This window comes from Pseudophryne corroboree, chromosome 5, assembly GCF_028390025.1.
Source record: "Pseudophryne corroboree isolate aPseCor3 chromosome 5, aPseCor3.hap2, whole genome shotgun sequence".
Taxonomy (NCBI): Eukaryota; Metazoa; Chordata; class Amphibia; order Anura; family Myobatrachidae; genus Pseudophryne; species Pseudophryne corroboree.
Genome location: NC_086448.1, coordinates 542,699,006 through 542,716,823, shown reverse-complemented (window position 1 = coordinate 542,716,823; position 17,818 = coordinate 542,699,006). Strand labels below are relative to the sequence as shown.

Genomic DNA, 17,818 nt, shown 5'->3' with positions numbered 1-17,818 from the left:
GAAGCGTGGAAAAAGCGGCCCACGGTGGGTCATTATGTACCTCCGTTGCCACAGTCCCACTGGGGGGCAAGGAGCCCCCAGCACCAGAGCCCACAGCTGCTATATTTTCCTCATAAGGATCTGTGGCTTCAGCAACACCGGTAGTGTGTTCAGCCCCAGAACCGTTACCCTCAGAAGCAGACATGATATAACTTGCAGTATCAGGTAACACAGTACAATTGGCAGCAGCACAATACCTCCTACCCAAACCCCTGCGCAGTGTATCAGCACTGGCAGAGATAAAGGAGAGATATGGTGACTAAAATCACAGAGAAAAATACGTATTAAAGTATATCTTTGTGAAAATCCTATATAAATACAAAACCTGACGCACCAAGCCCCCTCAGGTTATAGAATATAGGGATAGCAAGTTGAGTGAAAGACACGAAATGGACACCACTCAGCGAGCTAATGCACACACAGACCATACTTACCTACTCTACCCGAAGCTGCGGGAGGCTCACGTTTTTTGGGGTAGCCCCCTGCACCCCCGGAAGAGTGGGCAGGTCTCCCGCATCCTGCTCGCACCCTAGTGATGCCAGCAGGATGGAGAGATAATCTCCCGTATTTGCAGGTCCGTCGGGTGGGGAATGGGGTTAAAATGACGTAAATCGCGTCATTTTAGCCCCGCCCCCTTCCCGCAGACCCGCGAATCGCAGCATTTTTTTATATGGGGCGGGGCTTGGTGATGTCACAGTCCGGCCCCACCCCCTCAAGACTCCTGCAGCGTCTCCTCTCCGGGAGAAGCCAGGAGAGGAGAAATACAATGTAGGCAAGTATGACACAGATAGTAATAACCTCTGCATTGTACAAACTGTGACTAACAATAATACTGCACTGGACTAGCTTATATATATAGCTATGTAGTCAATAGATATAACACTGCACAGTAAGAACTTGATGTATATCACAGGGTAATTGTACTAGAAAACCCTGACTAAATGCACTCTTTCTTAACTAACACTGTCTAAAAGGCAGGTAGAATACTTAAGTGTCATGTAAAGTCACAGCACTGACACCCAGGCGGCTTTACACAGCAGGATTTGCCCAAGCAGTCCCAGGAACAGTGAAGCTGAGAGAAATGGCACCCAGACACTGACAGGGAGTGAGGGAGAGACAGATATGCAGCTCCAGGGTGGGAACATTTGCGGGAAATGGCACCCTGGGGCTGGGGGAGGGGCTTCAGGTCTAAGCCTTATCCCCCTGCTGGCAAAACCACCGGGTACTGTGGACTACTGTTAAAATGGTTTAGAGAGAAAACCTGACCTGCACCCATGCCCTGGTGATCTAGTGGGATCGCCTGTACTGCCACAGTGTCCACCGCCAGCGCGCGCGGCCCGCCTCCCACTGACCGCGCTGGATCGCTATAAAGTACGGGTCCCGCAAGCGGGACCCACTCACCACCTCTTGAAGCGCGGCCACGCGATCCCGGAGAACCCCCGTCGTGTGTGCCTGACCGTGAAGAAAACCGCAGCCTCCTGCTGTAGTTACCCGGCAACCAGGGCTCGGGAGTGTACAGCGCCGCTGGGGAGAGCTGGAGCTGCAGCAGTGAATGTCTGACATTTACACACCGCTGCTGTCCTTGTAGTCTTAACTTTTTCTTCAAAAAAGCTCTTCTTAGGGCTGCCTGGAGCAGCCCCTCTGTTATGTTGCTGCTTACTGCAGCACCAACTACAAAACTGAGCTCCTGTGCAGGGAGGCGGGGTTATAGAGGAGGCGGCGCTATGCATTCTGGGAACAGTCAAACTTTTCAGCCTGTTGGTGCCTCGGATCAAGATCCTACTCTACACCCCCAATGTCTATCCTTGTGGAGCCCAGTGTACCCCGCAGCAGAAATGTAGAATCATAAGTATAACCATATATATAGAAAGCATCAGTGACCACCATATAATACAGACAACATCAGTGACCACCATATAATACAGAGAGGACCAGTGATTAACGTATAATATGGAGAGCATCAGTGACCGACATATAATGCACAGAGCTTCAGTGACCACCATATAATACAGAGATCATCAGTGACCACCGTATAATACAGAGAGCATCAATGACCACCATATAATATGGAGAGCAACAATGACTGACATATAATGCAAAGAGCATCAGTGACCACTATATAACAGAGATAGCAATATTGGCCATATTATAATGCAAAGAGTACCAGTGACCACCAAATAATATGGAGAACATTAGTGATCTCCATTCACAGATGCTGCAGTCACAGAATGGGAAGCCAGAAGGGGCAGAACATGACGTCAGACGGGAATCTGCAGTGCTGCCCGGTTACCTATGTGAGAAATAGCTGTGCACTGGAGCTAGCTAGCGGTAGGCGGTCAGACAATAATAGTGCATCAGCAGCACGGCCGTACGGGTGTTTCCGGCGGTTCTGCACACAGTGCGTATGCGCGGCACAGCGCTAGTTATGGCCCCGGTGCCAAGCATACTAGTCCTTTTCCGGTGCTGCATATCATATATATATTCTTTCAAAATAGTTACGTAGACCAACAATGTGCAAGCCCTAATTAAAAAAAAGTATATTGTGAGCTCTAGTAGTGGTCAGAATTATTCCCATACAGAGGAGATCGAGGAGTATATTTGTTACTGTTCAATTTTGTATTTGATTTTAAGTTCAATTTAAAGTGACTGAAATCAAATCAAATCAACATTCTTTTTCACTCATCAAATCACACATTTACTAAGATTCGATTTTGAAATCTGTTTTAAATATCAAATTTGATGTTCGATTTTGACTGATGATTTTGCGTTCGGTTTAGGATGTTCATTTCAAAATTGAACATAAAATCACCTATAAATTAGAGATGTGCACTTGAAATTTTTCGGGTTTTGTGTTTTGGTTTTGGGTTCGGTTCCGCGGCCGTGTTTTGGGTTCGACCGCGTTTTGGCAAAACCTCACCGAATTTTTTTTGTCGGATTCGGGTGTGTTTTGGATTCGGGTGTTTTTTTCAAAAAAACACTAAAAAACAGCTTAAATCATAGAATTTGGGGGTCATTTTGATCCCAAAGTATTATTAACCTCAAAAACCATAATTTCCACTCATTTTCAGTCTATTCTGAATACCTCACACCTCACAATATTATTTTTAGTCCTAAAATTTGCACCGAGGTCGCTGGATGACTAAGCTAAGCGACCCTAGTGGCCGACACAAACACCTGGCCCATCTAGGAGTGGCACTGCAGTGTTACGCAGGATGGCCCTTCCAAAAAACACTCCCCAAACAGCACATGACGCAAAGAAGAAAAAAAGAGGCGCAATGAGGTAGCTGTGTGAGTAAGCTAAGCGACCCTAGTGGCCGACACAAACACCTGGCCCATCTAGGAGTGGCACTGCAGTGTCACGCAGGATGGCCCTTCCAAAAAACACTCCCCAAACAGCACATGACGCAAAGAAGAAAAAAAGAGGCGCAATGAGGTAGCTGTGTGAGTAAGATAAGCGACCCTAGTGGCCGACACAAACACCTGGCCCATCTAGGAGTGGCACTGCAGTGTCACGCAGGATGGCCCTTCCAAAAAACACTCCCCAAACAGCACATGACGCAAAGAAGAAAAAAAGAGGCGCAATGAGGTAGCTGTGTGAGTAAGATAAGCGACCCTAGTGGCCGACACAAACACCTGGCCCATCTAGGAGTGGCACTGCAGTGTCACGCAGGATGGCCTTTCCAAAAAACACTCCCCAAACAGCACATGACGCAAAGAAGAAAAAAAGAGGCGCAATGAGGTAGCTGTGTGAATAAGATAAGCGACCCTAGTGGCCGACACAAACACCTGGCCCATCTAGGAGTGGCACTGCAGTGTCACGCAGGATGGCCCTTCCAAAAAACACTCCCCAAACAGCACATGACGCAAAGAAGAAAAAAAGAGGCGCAATGAGGTAGCTGTGTGAGTAAGCTAAGCGACCCTAGTGGCCGACAGAAACACCTGGCCCATCTAGGAGTGGCACTGCAGTGTCACGCAGGATGGCCCTTCCAAAAAACACTCCCCAAACAGGACATGACGCAAAGAAGAAAAAAAGAGGCGCAATGAGGTAGCTGTGTGAGTAAGATAAGCGACCCTAGTGGCCGACACAAACACCTGGCCCATCTAGGAGTGGCACTGCAGTGTCACGCAGGATGGCCCTTCCAAAAAACACTCCCCAAACAGCACATGACGCAAAGAAAAATGAAAGAAAAAAGAGGTGCAAGATGGAATTGTCCTTGGGCCCTCCCACCCACCCTTATGTTGTATAAACAGGACATGCACACTTTAACCAACCCATCATTTCAGTGACAGGGTCTGCCACACGACTGACTGAAATGACGGGTTGGTTTGGACCCCCACCGAAAAAGAAGCAATTAATCTCTCCTTGCACAAACTGGCTCTACAGAGGCAAGATGTCCACCTCATCATCATCCTCCGATATATCACCGTGTACATCCCGCTCCTCACAGATTATCAATTCGTCCCCACTGGAATCCACCATCTCAGCTCCCTGTGTACTTTGTGGAGGCAATTGCTGCTGGTCAATGTCTCCACGGAGGAATTGATTATAATTCATTTTAATGAACATCATCTTCTCCACATTTTCTGGAAGTAACCTCGTACGCCGATTGCTGACAAGGTGAGCGGCGGCACTAAACACTCTTTCGGAGTACACACTTGTGGGAGGGCAACTTAGGTAGAATAAAGCCAGTTTGTGCAAGGGCCTCCAAATTGCCTCTTTTTCCTGCCAGTATAAGTACGGACTGTCTGACGTGCCTACTTGGATGCGGTCACTCATATAATACTCCACCATTCCTTCAATGGGGAGAGAATCATATGCAGTGACAGTAGACGACATGTCCGTAATCGTTGGCAGGTCCTTCAGTCCGGACCAGATGTCAGCATCAGCAGTCGCTCCAGACTGCCCTGCATCACCGCCAGCGGGTGGGCTCGGAATTCTGAGCCTTTTCCTCGCACCCCCAGTTGCGGGAGAATGTGAAGGAGGAGATGTTGACAGGTCGCGTTCCGCTTGACTTGACAATTTTGTCACCAGCAGGTCTTTGAACCCCAGCAGACTTGTGTCTGCCGGAAAGAGAGATCCAAGGTAGGTTTTAAATCTAGGATCGAGCACGGTGGCCAAAATGTAGTGCTCTGATTTCAACAGATTGACCACCCGTGAATCCTTGTTAAGCGAATTAAGGGCTCCATCCACAAGTCCCACATGCCTAGCGGAATCGCTCCCTTTTAGCTCCTCCTTCAATGCCTCCAGCTTCTTCTGCAAAAGCCTGATGAGGGGAATGACCTGACTCAGGCTGGCAGTGTCTGAACTGACTTCACGTGTGGCAAGTTCAAAAGGTTGCAGAACCTTGCACAACGTTGAAATCATTCTCCACTGCGCTTGAGACAGGTACATTCCACCTCCTATATCGTGCTCAATTGTATAGGCTTGAATGGCCTTTTGCTGCTCCTCCAACCTCTGAAGCATATAGAGGGTTGAATTCCACCTCGTTACCACTTCTTGCTTCAGATGATGGCAGGGCAGGTTCAGGCGTTTTTGGTGGTGCTCCAGTCTTCTGTACGTGGTGCCTGTACGCCGAAAGTGTCCCGCAATTCTTCTGGCCACCGACAGCATCTCTTGCACGCCCCTGTCGTTTTTTTAAAAATTCTGCACCACCAAATTCAAGGTATGTGCAAAACATGGGACGTGCTGGAATTTGCCCATATTTAATGCACACACAATATTGCTGGCGTTGTCCGATGCCATTCCGCGATGATCTTCCTCAGTTGCCGTAAGAGGTTTTCAGCTGTGTGCGTATTCTGGAAACCGGTGATACAAAGCGTAGCCTGCCTAGGAAAGAGTTGGCGTTTGCGAGATGCTGCTACTGGTGCCGCCGCTGCTGGTCTTGCGGCGGGAGTCCATACATCTACCCAGTGGGCTGTCACAGTCATATAGTCCTGACCCTGCCCTGCTCCACTTGTCCACATGTCCGTGGTTAAGTGGACATTGGGTACAACTGCATTTTTTAGGACACTGGTGAGTCTTTTTCTGACGTCCGTGTACATTCTCGGTATCGCCTGCCTAGAGAAGTGGAACCTAGATGGTATTTGGTAACGGGGGCACACTGCCTCAAGAAATTGTCTAGTTCCCTGTGAACTAACGGCGGATACCGGACGCACGTCTAACACCAACATAGTTGTCAAGGCCTCAGTTATCCGCTTTGCAACAGGATGACTGCTGTGATATTTCATCTTCCTCGCAAAGGACTGTTGGACAGTCAATTGCTTGGTGAAAGTAGTAAAAGTGGGCTTACGACTTCCCCTCTGGGATGACCATCGACTCCCAGCAGCAACAACAGCAGCGCCAGCAGCAGTAGGCGTTACACGCAAGGATGCATCGGAGGAATCCCAGGCAGGAGAGGACTCGTCAGAATTGCCAGTGACATGGCCTGCAGGACTATTGGCATTCCTGGGGAAGGAGGAAATTGACACTGAGGGAGTTGGTGGGGTGGTTTGCGTGAGGTTGGTTACAAGAGGAAGGGATTTACTGGTCAGTGGACTGCTTCCGCTGTCGCCCAAAGTTTTTGAACTTGTCACTGACTTATTATGAATGCGCTGCAGGTGACGTATAAGGGAGGATGTTCCAAGGTGGTTAACGTCCTTACCCCTACTTATTACAGCTTGACAAAGGCAACACACGGCTTGACAAATGTTGTCCGCATTTCTGGTGAAATACTTCCACACCGAAGAGCTGATTTTTTTGGTATTTTCACCAGGCATGTCAACGGCCCTATTCCTCCCACGGACAACAGGTGTCTCCCCGGGTGCCTGACTTAAACAAACCACCTCACCATCAGAATCCTCCTTGTCAATTTCCTCCCCAGCGCCAGCAACACCCATATCCTCCTCATCCTGGTGTACTTCAACACTGACATCTTCAATCTGACTATCAGGAACTGGACTGCGGGTGCTCCTTCCAGCACTTGCAGGGGGCGTGCAAATGGTGGAAGGTGCATGCTCTTCACGTCCAGTGTTGGGAAGGTCAGGCATCGCAACCGACACAATTGGACTCTCCTTGTGGATTTGGGATTTCGAAGAACGCACAGTTCTTTGCGGTGCTTTTGCCAGCTTGAGTCTTTTCATTTTTCTAGCGAGAGGCTGAGTGCTTCCATCCTCATGTGAAGCTGAACCACTAGCCATGAACATAGGCCAGGGCCTCAGCCGTTCCTTGCCACTCTGTGTGGTAAATGGCATATTGGCAAGTTTACGCTTCTCCTCCGACAATTTTATTTTAGATTTTGGAGTCCTTTTTTTACTGATATTTGGTGTTTTGGATTTTACATGCTCTGTACTATGACATTGGGCATCGGCCTTGGCAGACGACGTTGCTGGCATTTCATCGTCTCGGCCATGACTAGTGGCAGCAGCTTCAGCACGAGGTGGAAGTGGATCTTGATCTTTCCCTAATTTTGGAACCTCAACATTTTTGTTCTCCATATTTTAATAGGCACAACTAAAAGGCACCTCAGGTAAACAATGGAGATGGATGGATACTAGTATACTTATGGATGGACCAGCGACTGCCGACACAGAGGTAGCTACAGCCGTGGACTACCGTACTGTGTCTGCTGCTAATATAGACTGGATGATAATGAGATGAAATCAATATATATATATATATATATATATATATATATATAATATCACTAGTACTGCAGCCGGACAGGTATATATATTTATTATGTAATGACTGATGACGGACCTGCTGGACACTGTCAGCTCAGCAGCACCGCAGACTGCTACAGTAAGCTACTATAGTAGTATGTATCAAGAAGAAAGAGAGATAAAAAAACCACGGGTAGGTGGTATACAATTATGGATGGACCAGCGACTGCCGACACAGAGGTAGCTACAGCCGTGGACTACCGTACTGTGTCTGCTGCTAATATAGACTGGATGATAATGAGATGAAATTAATATATATATATATATATATATATATATATATATAATATCACTAGTACTGCAGCCGGACAGGTATATATATTTATTATGTAATGACTGATGACGGACCTGCTGGACACTGTCAGCTCAGCAGCACCGCAGACTGCTACAGTAAGCTACTATAGTAGTATGTATCAAGAAGAAAGAGAAAAAAAAACCACGGGTAGGTGGTATACAATTATGGATGGACCAGCGACTGCCGACACAGAGGTAGCTACAGCCGTGGACTACTGTACTGTGTCTGCTGCTAATATAGACTGGATGATAATGAGATGAAATCAATATATATATATATATATATAATATCACTAGTACTGCAGCCGGACAGGTATATATATTTATTATGTAATGACTGATGACGGACCTGCTGGACACTGTCAGCTCAGCAGCACCGCAGACTGCTACAGTAAGCTACTATAGTAGTATGTATCAAGAAGAAAGAGAAAAAAAAAACCACGGGTAGGTGGTATACAATTATGGATGGACCAGCGACTGCCGACACAGAGGTAGCTACAGCCGTGGACTACCGTACTGTGTCTGCTGCTAATATAGACTGGATGATAATGAGATGAAATTAATATATATATATATATATAATATCACTAGTACTGCAGCCGGACAGGTATATATATTTATTATGTAATGACTGATGACGGACCTGCTGGACACTGTCAGCTCAGCAGCACCGCAGACTGCTACAGTAAGCTACTATAGTAGTATGTATCAAGAAGAAAGAAAAAAAAAAAAAACACGGGTAGGTGCGGTATACATATACAATTATATATATATTATATACAATTATATATATATATATATATATATATATATATATATATATTAAACTGGTGGTGATTAATTAAACTGGTGGTCAGGTCACTGGTCACACTATCAGCAACTTGCAAGTAGTACTCCTAAGCAGACAATCACAATATATACTGGTGGTCAGTGTGGTCACAATGGCAGTGTGGCACTCTGGCAGCAGAGTGCCAGCAAAAGTGCGCACTGTACGTTAAAATATGTACTCCTGCTCTCAGACTCTAACTGCTCCCCACTGTCAGTGTCTCCCCCACAAGTCAGATATACAGTCACACTATCTATCACTTCAGCAAGTAGTAGTACTCCTCCTAATGCTCCCCAAAATTACTAAAGTAAATAATACTGTGTCTCTCTCTACTCTAGTCTCACTCTCTATAAACGGAGAGGACGCCAGCCACGTCCTCTCCCTATCAATCTCAATGCACGTGTGAAAATGGCGCGGCTCCTTATATAGAATCCGAGTCTCGCGATAGAATCCGAGCCTCGCGAGAATCCGACAGCGGGATGATGACGTTCGGGCGCGCTCGGGTTAACCGAGCAAGGCGGGAAGATCCGAGTCGCTCGGCCCCGTGTAAAAAAAAATGAAGTTCGGGCGGGTTCGGATTCCGAGGAACCGAACCCGCTCATCTCTACTATAAATTCAAATGAAATAGCACGAACACTTCCCTAGGTATTTCTATTGGACAAAACATTTCGCATGCAAGTAGCTACTGAGGTTCCTCTAATACTGATTTGTGCACATTTCCGTATGCGCACGCACAGGACCCGTTCTGTACATGTGCATAACGGGTCCTGTGTCGTCACACAGTGCCCCCTAAGTTGTAGCCTGTCATTGTTTGGGGATGGGGAACCCAAAAAAGCAGTAGTGATGTGCGCTGCGCCCATCTCTGAAAGAGGCCATAATTTCTACAGCCACAGTGAACCACATGTTTGGGTCACTTTTTATTACAGATGTGCGCAGATTCTCAAGTGTTTCTTGATTGCTTTTAAAAATGACAAAAACATCTAAAATCATGTAATTTGGACCTGACAGAGGCTTTACAGTATTATTAATATCTTGCCTGATTCATTGACGGATGCACCAGCAATTGTTGAAGATGTGCCAAATAATTCAAACCACCCAGCACCCCTGAAAAGTACAGAGACGCCCTGCGGAGCCACCGCAGAGGCACAGCAGCTGCTTATACATTCCCAGTGGCGTACAAGACACCGGCGGAACAATGCCTAAGTACGGACTCGCAAGTGCACCCAGTGACACCTCCCCCCCTTCAAATCACCGGCACCAGGATTAATGACACCATGATGTGGACAGATCATCAGCGCAGCTAACTGCAGCATAGCTCTAAGTGTCCCTAGGCCACTCCAGGGCTGGAGACGCTGCAGGGTGCCTGCTAGCTGCCGCTGGTTCTTTTTGTTTAGGTCTTGGTGGCAGGCGGTGGCTTTGGGGGAACCAGTCTTACAGAGTACAGCGTGGAAAACAATGGGCAATATGATAATGATACATATACAGATATGTCCTCATACATCTATCCTTTGTGTGCTATATGGCCTGAGATGCATGGCCTGGCTTAGGTGCTCTGCCATGCATTGTTATTTTTGGACTTTCACTTTTCCCCAAATTTTGCATCTCATTATTTGCTATTAGTGTACGAGTCACTTTGGATTAGTATTTTTGTTGCAAAGGAATTGCTATAAAGTCTCATATTAAGCACAACAATAGGTAACATGAAGCTTTGTGCAGCTCACTGGCATTGGACCTTTGTCTTTCAACCTTTTGAGCAAGTTAGCATTAAACATATATACATATACATATACATATACAGCACTGTGCAAAAGTTTTAGGCAGGTGTGGAAAAAACGCTGCAAAATAAGAATGCTTTAAAAAATAGAAGTGTTAATAGTTGACCCAATAAAGCCGATTATGACTAGTGAGACCGTGACTGGACTTTATTTGTGAAGGAGAGTGCCCCCCCAGGAAACTGGAACTACGTGTATATTTGCAGACCCACCCAGATCGAGTGGACTTCACTGGGTGCACCCCCACTGCTGATTCTATACCGATGCGAGTGCAGGACTAATCTGGATATTATATATATATATATATATATATATATATATAAAATTATTTATTAGGAGGCGGGGGGAAGTCAATATAGGGAGCACACAATAGTGGCCAACTTTCCCTTCCCCTCCGAAACAGAGTACTGGCCAGCATCTCACAAGTACGGCCAGACACCCCCTCCCCTACACTCGACAAGCGTTGGCTGATACCCCAGTCTGTCCTACCTCCGATACACTGCCAGAGAGACACTCCCTGTCAGTATAGCTGTGGCAAGAAAGATTCCCCACACCACCTGTACACAGCATCCAACACCCCCTCCCCCATTCCACACACATCAGCCGGCATCCGACACCCCCACTCAACACACAGGATCCACACACTCCCCTCCCCCGCTCCACACACAGCAAGCATCAGTGATCCTCCTCTCCCCCCGCAGACATACTGTATAGCAGCTGTCCACCCACCCTGCAGAACACACACAGTAGTAGCCTCCGACCTCCTCCTCACCACAGCACACACAGCGGTAGCGTCTCTTCCTCCCTCCCAGATGACAGGAGTGGCTGTGTCACCCTCTCCTCCCCACAACACAGCGGAAGCCGTCACGGCGGGGCCCGAGATGGGTGTACCTTTTGCATTGTAATTTTGTTGTATTAGCAACATCCTATGTTATTCACTCATTTGTGATCATATTGTGTAAGGGTGAGTGGTCTGCCACCAGAATGTAGTTTTAATTCTATATTCCAATTTGATTATCCAAATTTCATATTTAAAACCTGTGTTAATAAATAGGTTTTAATTTCGCCATACCCATGTATGCTTTTTTTTATTGATAGTTATGGTTATTAAGTTGTGTATTAAGGTTTCTAACAACTGGAGGTTTAAATGCTATCCAACACTATAAAAATTATAAATTTTAACTAGAGATGTGCGCCAGACCATTTTTGCTGGATTTTGATTTTTATTTGCCACAGTTTAGGATTTGCCACACTACCAGGGGTTAAAGTGAGCCGGAACGGGGCGAAACTGCGTTCCGTTAGTTCTGCTTAGAGACGGTCCTCTGGCTCACCTAACCCGATGTGTGACCTGAGCAGCAGGGAGATGCCGGGCGCCCGCTGAGATTGTGTTACCAGCGGGCGCCTAGCTCTCTCTCCACAGCGGCAGCCGGAGGCAGGAGCTCAGTACTGAGCTCCAGCTTCCGGCGCTGTCACTGTGCGCTATGGGAGAGACGTCATGACATCTGTCCCATAGTGCCGAGGAGCGGACGCCCAGAGGACTGCAGCGGCCAGACACGGGAGCGGGTCTTGGTGAGTATTGTTATTTTAATTTTTTTTTTCTGTAGCGGCGCATCTACTGGGGGCAAATTACTGGGGGGCATTACTACTGAGGGGCATCTACTGGGGGCAAACTACTGGGGGGCATTACTACAGAGGGGCATTTACAGGGGCAAACTACTAGGGAGCATTGCTACTGGGGGGCATCTACTGGGGGGCATTACTACAGAGGGGCATCTACTGGGGCAAACTACTGGGGGGCATTGCTACTAGGGGGCATCTACTGGGGGACATGACTACTGGGAGGCATCTACTGGGGGCAAACTACAGGGGACATTATTACTGGGGGCAAACTACAAGGGGGCAAGCTACAACGGGGCAAACTACAAGGGGGCTAACTACTGTGGAAAACTACAGAAGGGCATAACTACAGGGGCATTACTACTTGGGGGCTAAACTACTGGGGTCATAACTACAGGGGCTAAACTACTGGGGGCATTACTATTTAGGGGCAGTGTCGGACTGGGGCATATAGGGCCCACCGAGAAAATGCTGTGGTAGGGGCCCATGTTAGGGGTGTGGCCAGTCTGCAGAGGGGGGGTGGCCTGCCACCTCATTGATTTGACTAACCATTAGAGAGTGCAACTTTTGGGCCCCCTCATAAATATATACAGTAAATTCAGCTGCTGCATGCATGATAATAATGTATAAGATTAATTACAGCAATACACTGTAGAAAATACACCATAGTCCAGTATAAGGTACCATATGTATAATGTATAATTCAAGTGCAGAGTCAGGAACCTGATCTTTAGAGCAGAAGGTGGGCCCCCAGGCAGTGGGGCCCACCGGTGGTTTCCCCTGTACCCCTGTGGGCTAGTCCACATCTGCTTGGGGGCATTACTACTTGGAGGCATTACTACTGGGGGCTAAACTACAAGGGGCAAACTACTGGGGCTAAACTACTGGGGGCATTACCACTGGGAGGCTAAACTAAAGGGGGGGTAAACTACTGGGGTCATAACTGCAGGGGCATTACCACTGGGGGCATAACTACTGGGGCTAAACTACAGGGGGCTAAACGACTGGGAGCATTACTACAGGCAACATTACTACTGGGGGCAATACTACACAGGGGCATTACCATTAAGCGCCTTACTACTGGGGGCAGTACTAATGAGGGCGTTGTAAAGGGGGCACTTCATAAGGGGCATCACTCCTGGGGACATAAGGGGCACTACTATTGTGGGCATTGCATAAGGGGCACCACTACTATGGGATCTATATAAGGGGCACTACCACTGTGGGCACTACCAGTACAGTGGACATTGCATAAGGAGCACTACTACTGTGGGCATTGTATTAGGGGCGCTACTGCTGTGGGCATTATGTGTATTATGGGGTGCTACCACTGTGGGCATTATTACTATTGTGTGACCACGCCCCTTTCTTTTTGAGACCACGTCCCTTTTTGCGGAGCACACAATATCTTTATTACGTGGGTGCCGTGGGGAGGTGGGGTGAGTTCCACCACCTCTCTAGGACCACTTTAAGCACTGCACACCACCATGACAAAAAAAGCTAATATCACACAATTTGGGCCTTTGTTTTTGTTCCTTGAGTATTATTAACCACAATAACATTCATTTCCAGTCAGTTTTGACCACCTCAAAGCTCACAATATTGTTTTCACCAATATTGGCCAAAGGCTGCAATGAGCTGGCTGGTTACTAAGTGACAGAGCAGCGGCACAAACACACGGCAGTTTATAGCACATCTTTCAAACATTGCCACAGCGTACTGGGGTACAGTGCACAGAACAGTACAAACAAATTATTATTATTTATTATTATTTCTAACAAATGATCTATAACCTCCAAAATCGGCTGCACTCACAGATATTGAAAACAGTAGTCTGGGTAACTTCTACGTTTCGATTTACTTAAAAATCGTCATCAGGAATACAGGCATATTAAACTTTCTTACCTTATAACAAATGATCTATATATATATTTTTTTTAACTCGCAGCTGAGTTCAAACTGTGTGGAGTCAAAGGACTTTGAACAAAGGGCACTAGGGTAAATCACAGCAAACAGTGCAAACAATAATCTATATTTATTTCTGTTTTTGAACTTGCAGCTCGGTTCAAACTGCATGGAGTCACAGGGCTTATAGAGATGCATGTGAACAAAGCGCACTAAGGCAAAGTGCACCAAACAGTACAAATAATAGAACTTAACTATATATTTATTTCTGGGTTATTTCTGTTTTGTTTTTTTAACTTGCAGCTTGATTCACAAGGCTTATAGATCACTTGTGAACCACTGGGCTTATAGATGCATGTGAACAAAGTGCACTAGGGTAAAGCGCATCAAACTGTACAAACAATAGAAATATATATATTTTTTTATTTTTCTGTTTTTCAAACTTGCAGCTCAATTGAAACTGCATAGATCACAGGACTTATAGATGCATGTCAACAAAGCACATTAGGGTAAAACGCACCAAACAGTACAATTTACAACAGAGTATAGCACAGCATTCAGCAGCATGCAGTGTGCCCACTATACACAGTCACTATACAGAGCACAGACAGGTGAGAGAGTCTGGACACAGCACATCATTATAGCAGAGTAAAGCACAGCATACAGCAGCGAGCAGTGTGCCCCATACGCAGTCACTGTAGAGCACAGCCACTTGAGAATCTGGACACAGAACTTCATTATAGCAGAGTATAGCACAGCATTCAGCAGCATACAGTGTGCCCTTTACACAGTCACGATAGAGCACAGACACTTGTGAGTCTGGACACATCACATCATTACAGCAGAGTACAGCGCAGCATACAGCAGCGTGCGTTAGAGTGAAATGGTGCCGAGTCCCTTCTGCGGCATCTTATATAGAATCCAAGTCCCGCGAGAATCCGATGCCAAGAGGATAATGTTTGACCTGACTGTGGCTCGGGTGGACTCGGATCCCCAATGTTTGGAGCAGTCTGGATTCCTTGTATCCAGACCGGTCATCTCTAAAACAAATGAGTACGTTTTCCAGAGATTTTCTAAAGCCTAGATCGCCCTTATCTTGTGGGAACTAAAAACAAGGGTCCCTTTCATGTAATCCAGCAAGTTTTCTACTTTTCAAAATTATACTTTGTTGTATTACCATATTATTCCTATTATTATTATTATCCTTTATTTATATGGCGCCACAAGGGTTCCGCAGCGCCCAATTACAGAGTACATGAATAATCAAACAGGAAAACAGCAACTTACAGTTGATGACAGTATAGGACAAGTACAGGGTAAATAAACATAGTTACATCAGCAGATGAGACTGGAATAAGTATCAGGTGGCAGAAGACTGCTGGAGTTGATGCAGTTGAAGATTATTAAAGTAAGAAAGGATAAGCACATGAGGGAAGAGGGCCCTGCTCGTGAGAGCTTACATTCTAAAGGGGAGGGGTAGACAGACAGGGGTGACACAGATGGGGTACATCCTATACGACCATTTGACCCTGTCAACCTAATGCATGTCTACCATTAGTGGTAGACCTATTGACTGTTGTCCTTTTTAGTGTGGATCTAATAATCCACACCCATACACAAGTACTTTATGCCCAGAACCGGCCCTAACCAATATGATACCCTAGGCAAAATTTTGGCTGGTGCCCCCTAGCACTGCCGCTAGTTCTGCCTCTGACCCTGTACCCCTTACCCAGCACCATCACCCCTCACCTGTAGCAGTCCTCATTTTGGTGCTCCACCCCCTATATTTTAAATAGGAACAGTGCGCACAGCCCAAAAAGGGTCTTGCTCTTGCTGGGAGGAGGCATGGCCACACAATAGTATCCCCAATTCAAATTAGTCCACAGATTAGTGCAACTTTATTCACATTTTAACATGGGATTGTGTCCCTTATTTACGTTACATCACACAGTAGTACCACTTTACCTTATATACAGTACTCCTCACAGTAGTGCCCCTTATTCACATTACGTCACACTGAATTGCTCCTTATTCACATTACACCAAACCATATTACACTTTATTCACATTATACCACACAGTAGTGCCCTTTCTATATGTTATGCCACACAGCAGAGCACCTTATATACATAATGCCACACATTAGTAATGCATATATACATATAATACCACACAGGTATGGCCCTTACAGATATGACACACATTATTAATGTCCTTATAAACATAATGACACACCTAATGTCCCTTTCACATATGCCGCACATTATTAGTGCCCTTATATACATAATGACACACATAGTGCCCCTCACACATATGCCGCACATTATTAATGCATTTATACACATGACACACATAATGCCAATTACACATATGCCGAACACTACTGCACAACCAACCCACCTACACACAGCACTCACACGGCCACTAACACTGTGACCTCTGCCTCTGCTTGGATACAGATCTGTCCTCATACATCTTTCCTCAATACGCCATGCAGCAGGAGATGCCTGGCATGAGGCAGCTGGCAGCTCAGCTAACGCCGGGCGCCTTTTTTGTTGAAAATGCATCTCATTTGATTACTATGTGGCTAGGATGCACAAGCAGCTTCTGCTGATTAAAATGATATGTTGCATGCCTATATATTCTGTGTGTGACTGTGGCTGTATATGCATACGAAATGCTACATTACAGTGATTTCCAGGAATGCAGTGTAACGTAGCATTTCATACGCAGATACAGCTGCAGTCACACACAGAATATAGGCATGCTGCATATCATTTTAATCAGCAGAAGCTGCTTGTGCCCCAGGCATACCAAATGCCCTAGGCATTTGCCTAGTTTGCCTATGCCTAGGGCCAGCTCTGTTTATGCCCATAGTTCACTTCCTTGCAATTTTAATTTAAAATCCTGCTATTTTGGCCAGTTTTGTATTAGAAAGATTAGGTTAATGTTTTTCCCTGAAAATTCAAAGCCTTCTAAATACTGCTGCAAGCCAGTATAACCTTGGAGTAAATTTACTAAGCAGATATTTTCAAAGCCGCAAGATCTTTGGTTGTTTCAGCCACTGAATTTAAAGGAGTAATCATATTAATATGTATATTAAATACAAAACATGCTTGGTTTTGTATTTAATATTATTACATAGTTAATTCCAGACACCGAAAATTCTGAATACACGGCATCTTTTAAAATTCGCCCACTAGGGCTTGGTACTGTAGGGCAACATGACTGAAAAAGGAACAGGACAGAGGTGTTTCTGTGAGAGTTGTGTGACTTTCTCTGATACCTGTATTCAGCCACTTTGCCAGCATGTTTCTTCATGGCTGTATCTGAGCTCATGCCATAGAACAGCATCACCTTCTTTCCATTTCTTTCAGAGATCTCTCCTGTACACTGATCATGTCCGGCCAGCATTCCTCCCAGCATCACAAAATCTGCTCCAGCCCCTAAACAAAGCAAAAATAGAAATTCATTGCACAGTAATAAATAACAAAACAGCAATCAATCCTAATGAACAACATAGAGGTGTTATTTAAGGATGGATTGTCAGATATTTTTTGAGAGTGCTCAGGTTTGTACAAGTTTTAAGCAAAGTATTACACTCACACTCACACACAGGGCCGTAACGAGGGCGAGCGGTACCTCAACACAGAGCACAGGGCTC

General features: G+C 46.0%; 1 protein-coding gene across 3 annotated transcripts in view; it reads right to left on the bottom strand.

Moving 5' to 3' along the window:
* The window catches only part of GMPR (guanosine monophosphate reductase), a 266,998-nt gene that overhangs the window by 19,416 nt on the left and 229,764 nt on the right, over positions 1-17,818 (bottom strand). For all 3 annotated transcript variants that reach the window (XM_063923208.1, XM_063923209.1, XM_063923206.1), the window contains one exon: positions 17,441-17,600. In XM_063923208.1, coding sequence (XP_063779278.1) covers positions 17,441-17,600 — 160 coding nt within the window. The remainder of the gene's footprint in view (positions 1-17,440; positions 17,601-17,818) is intronic.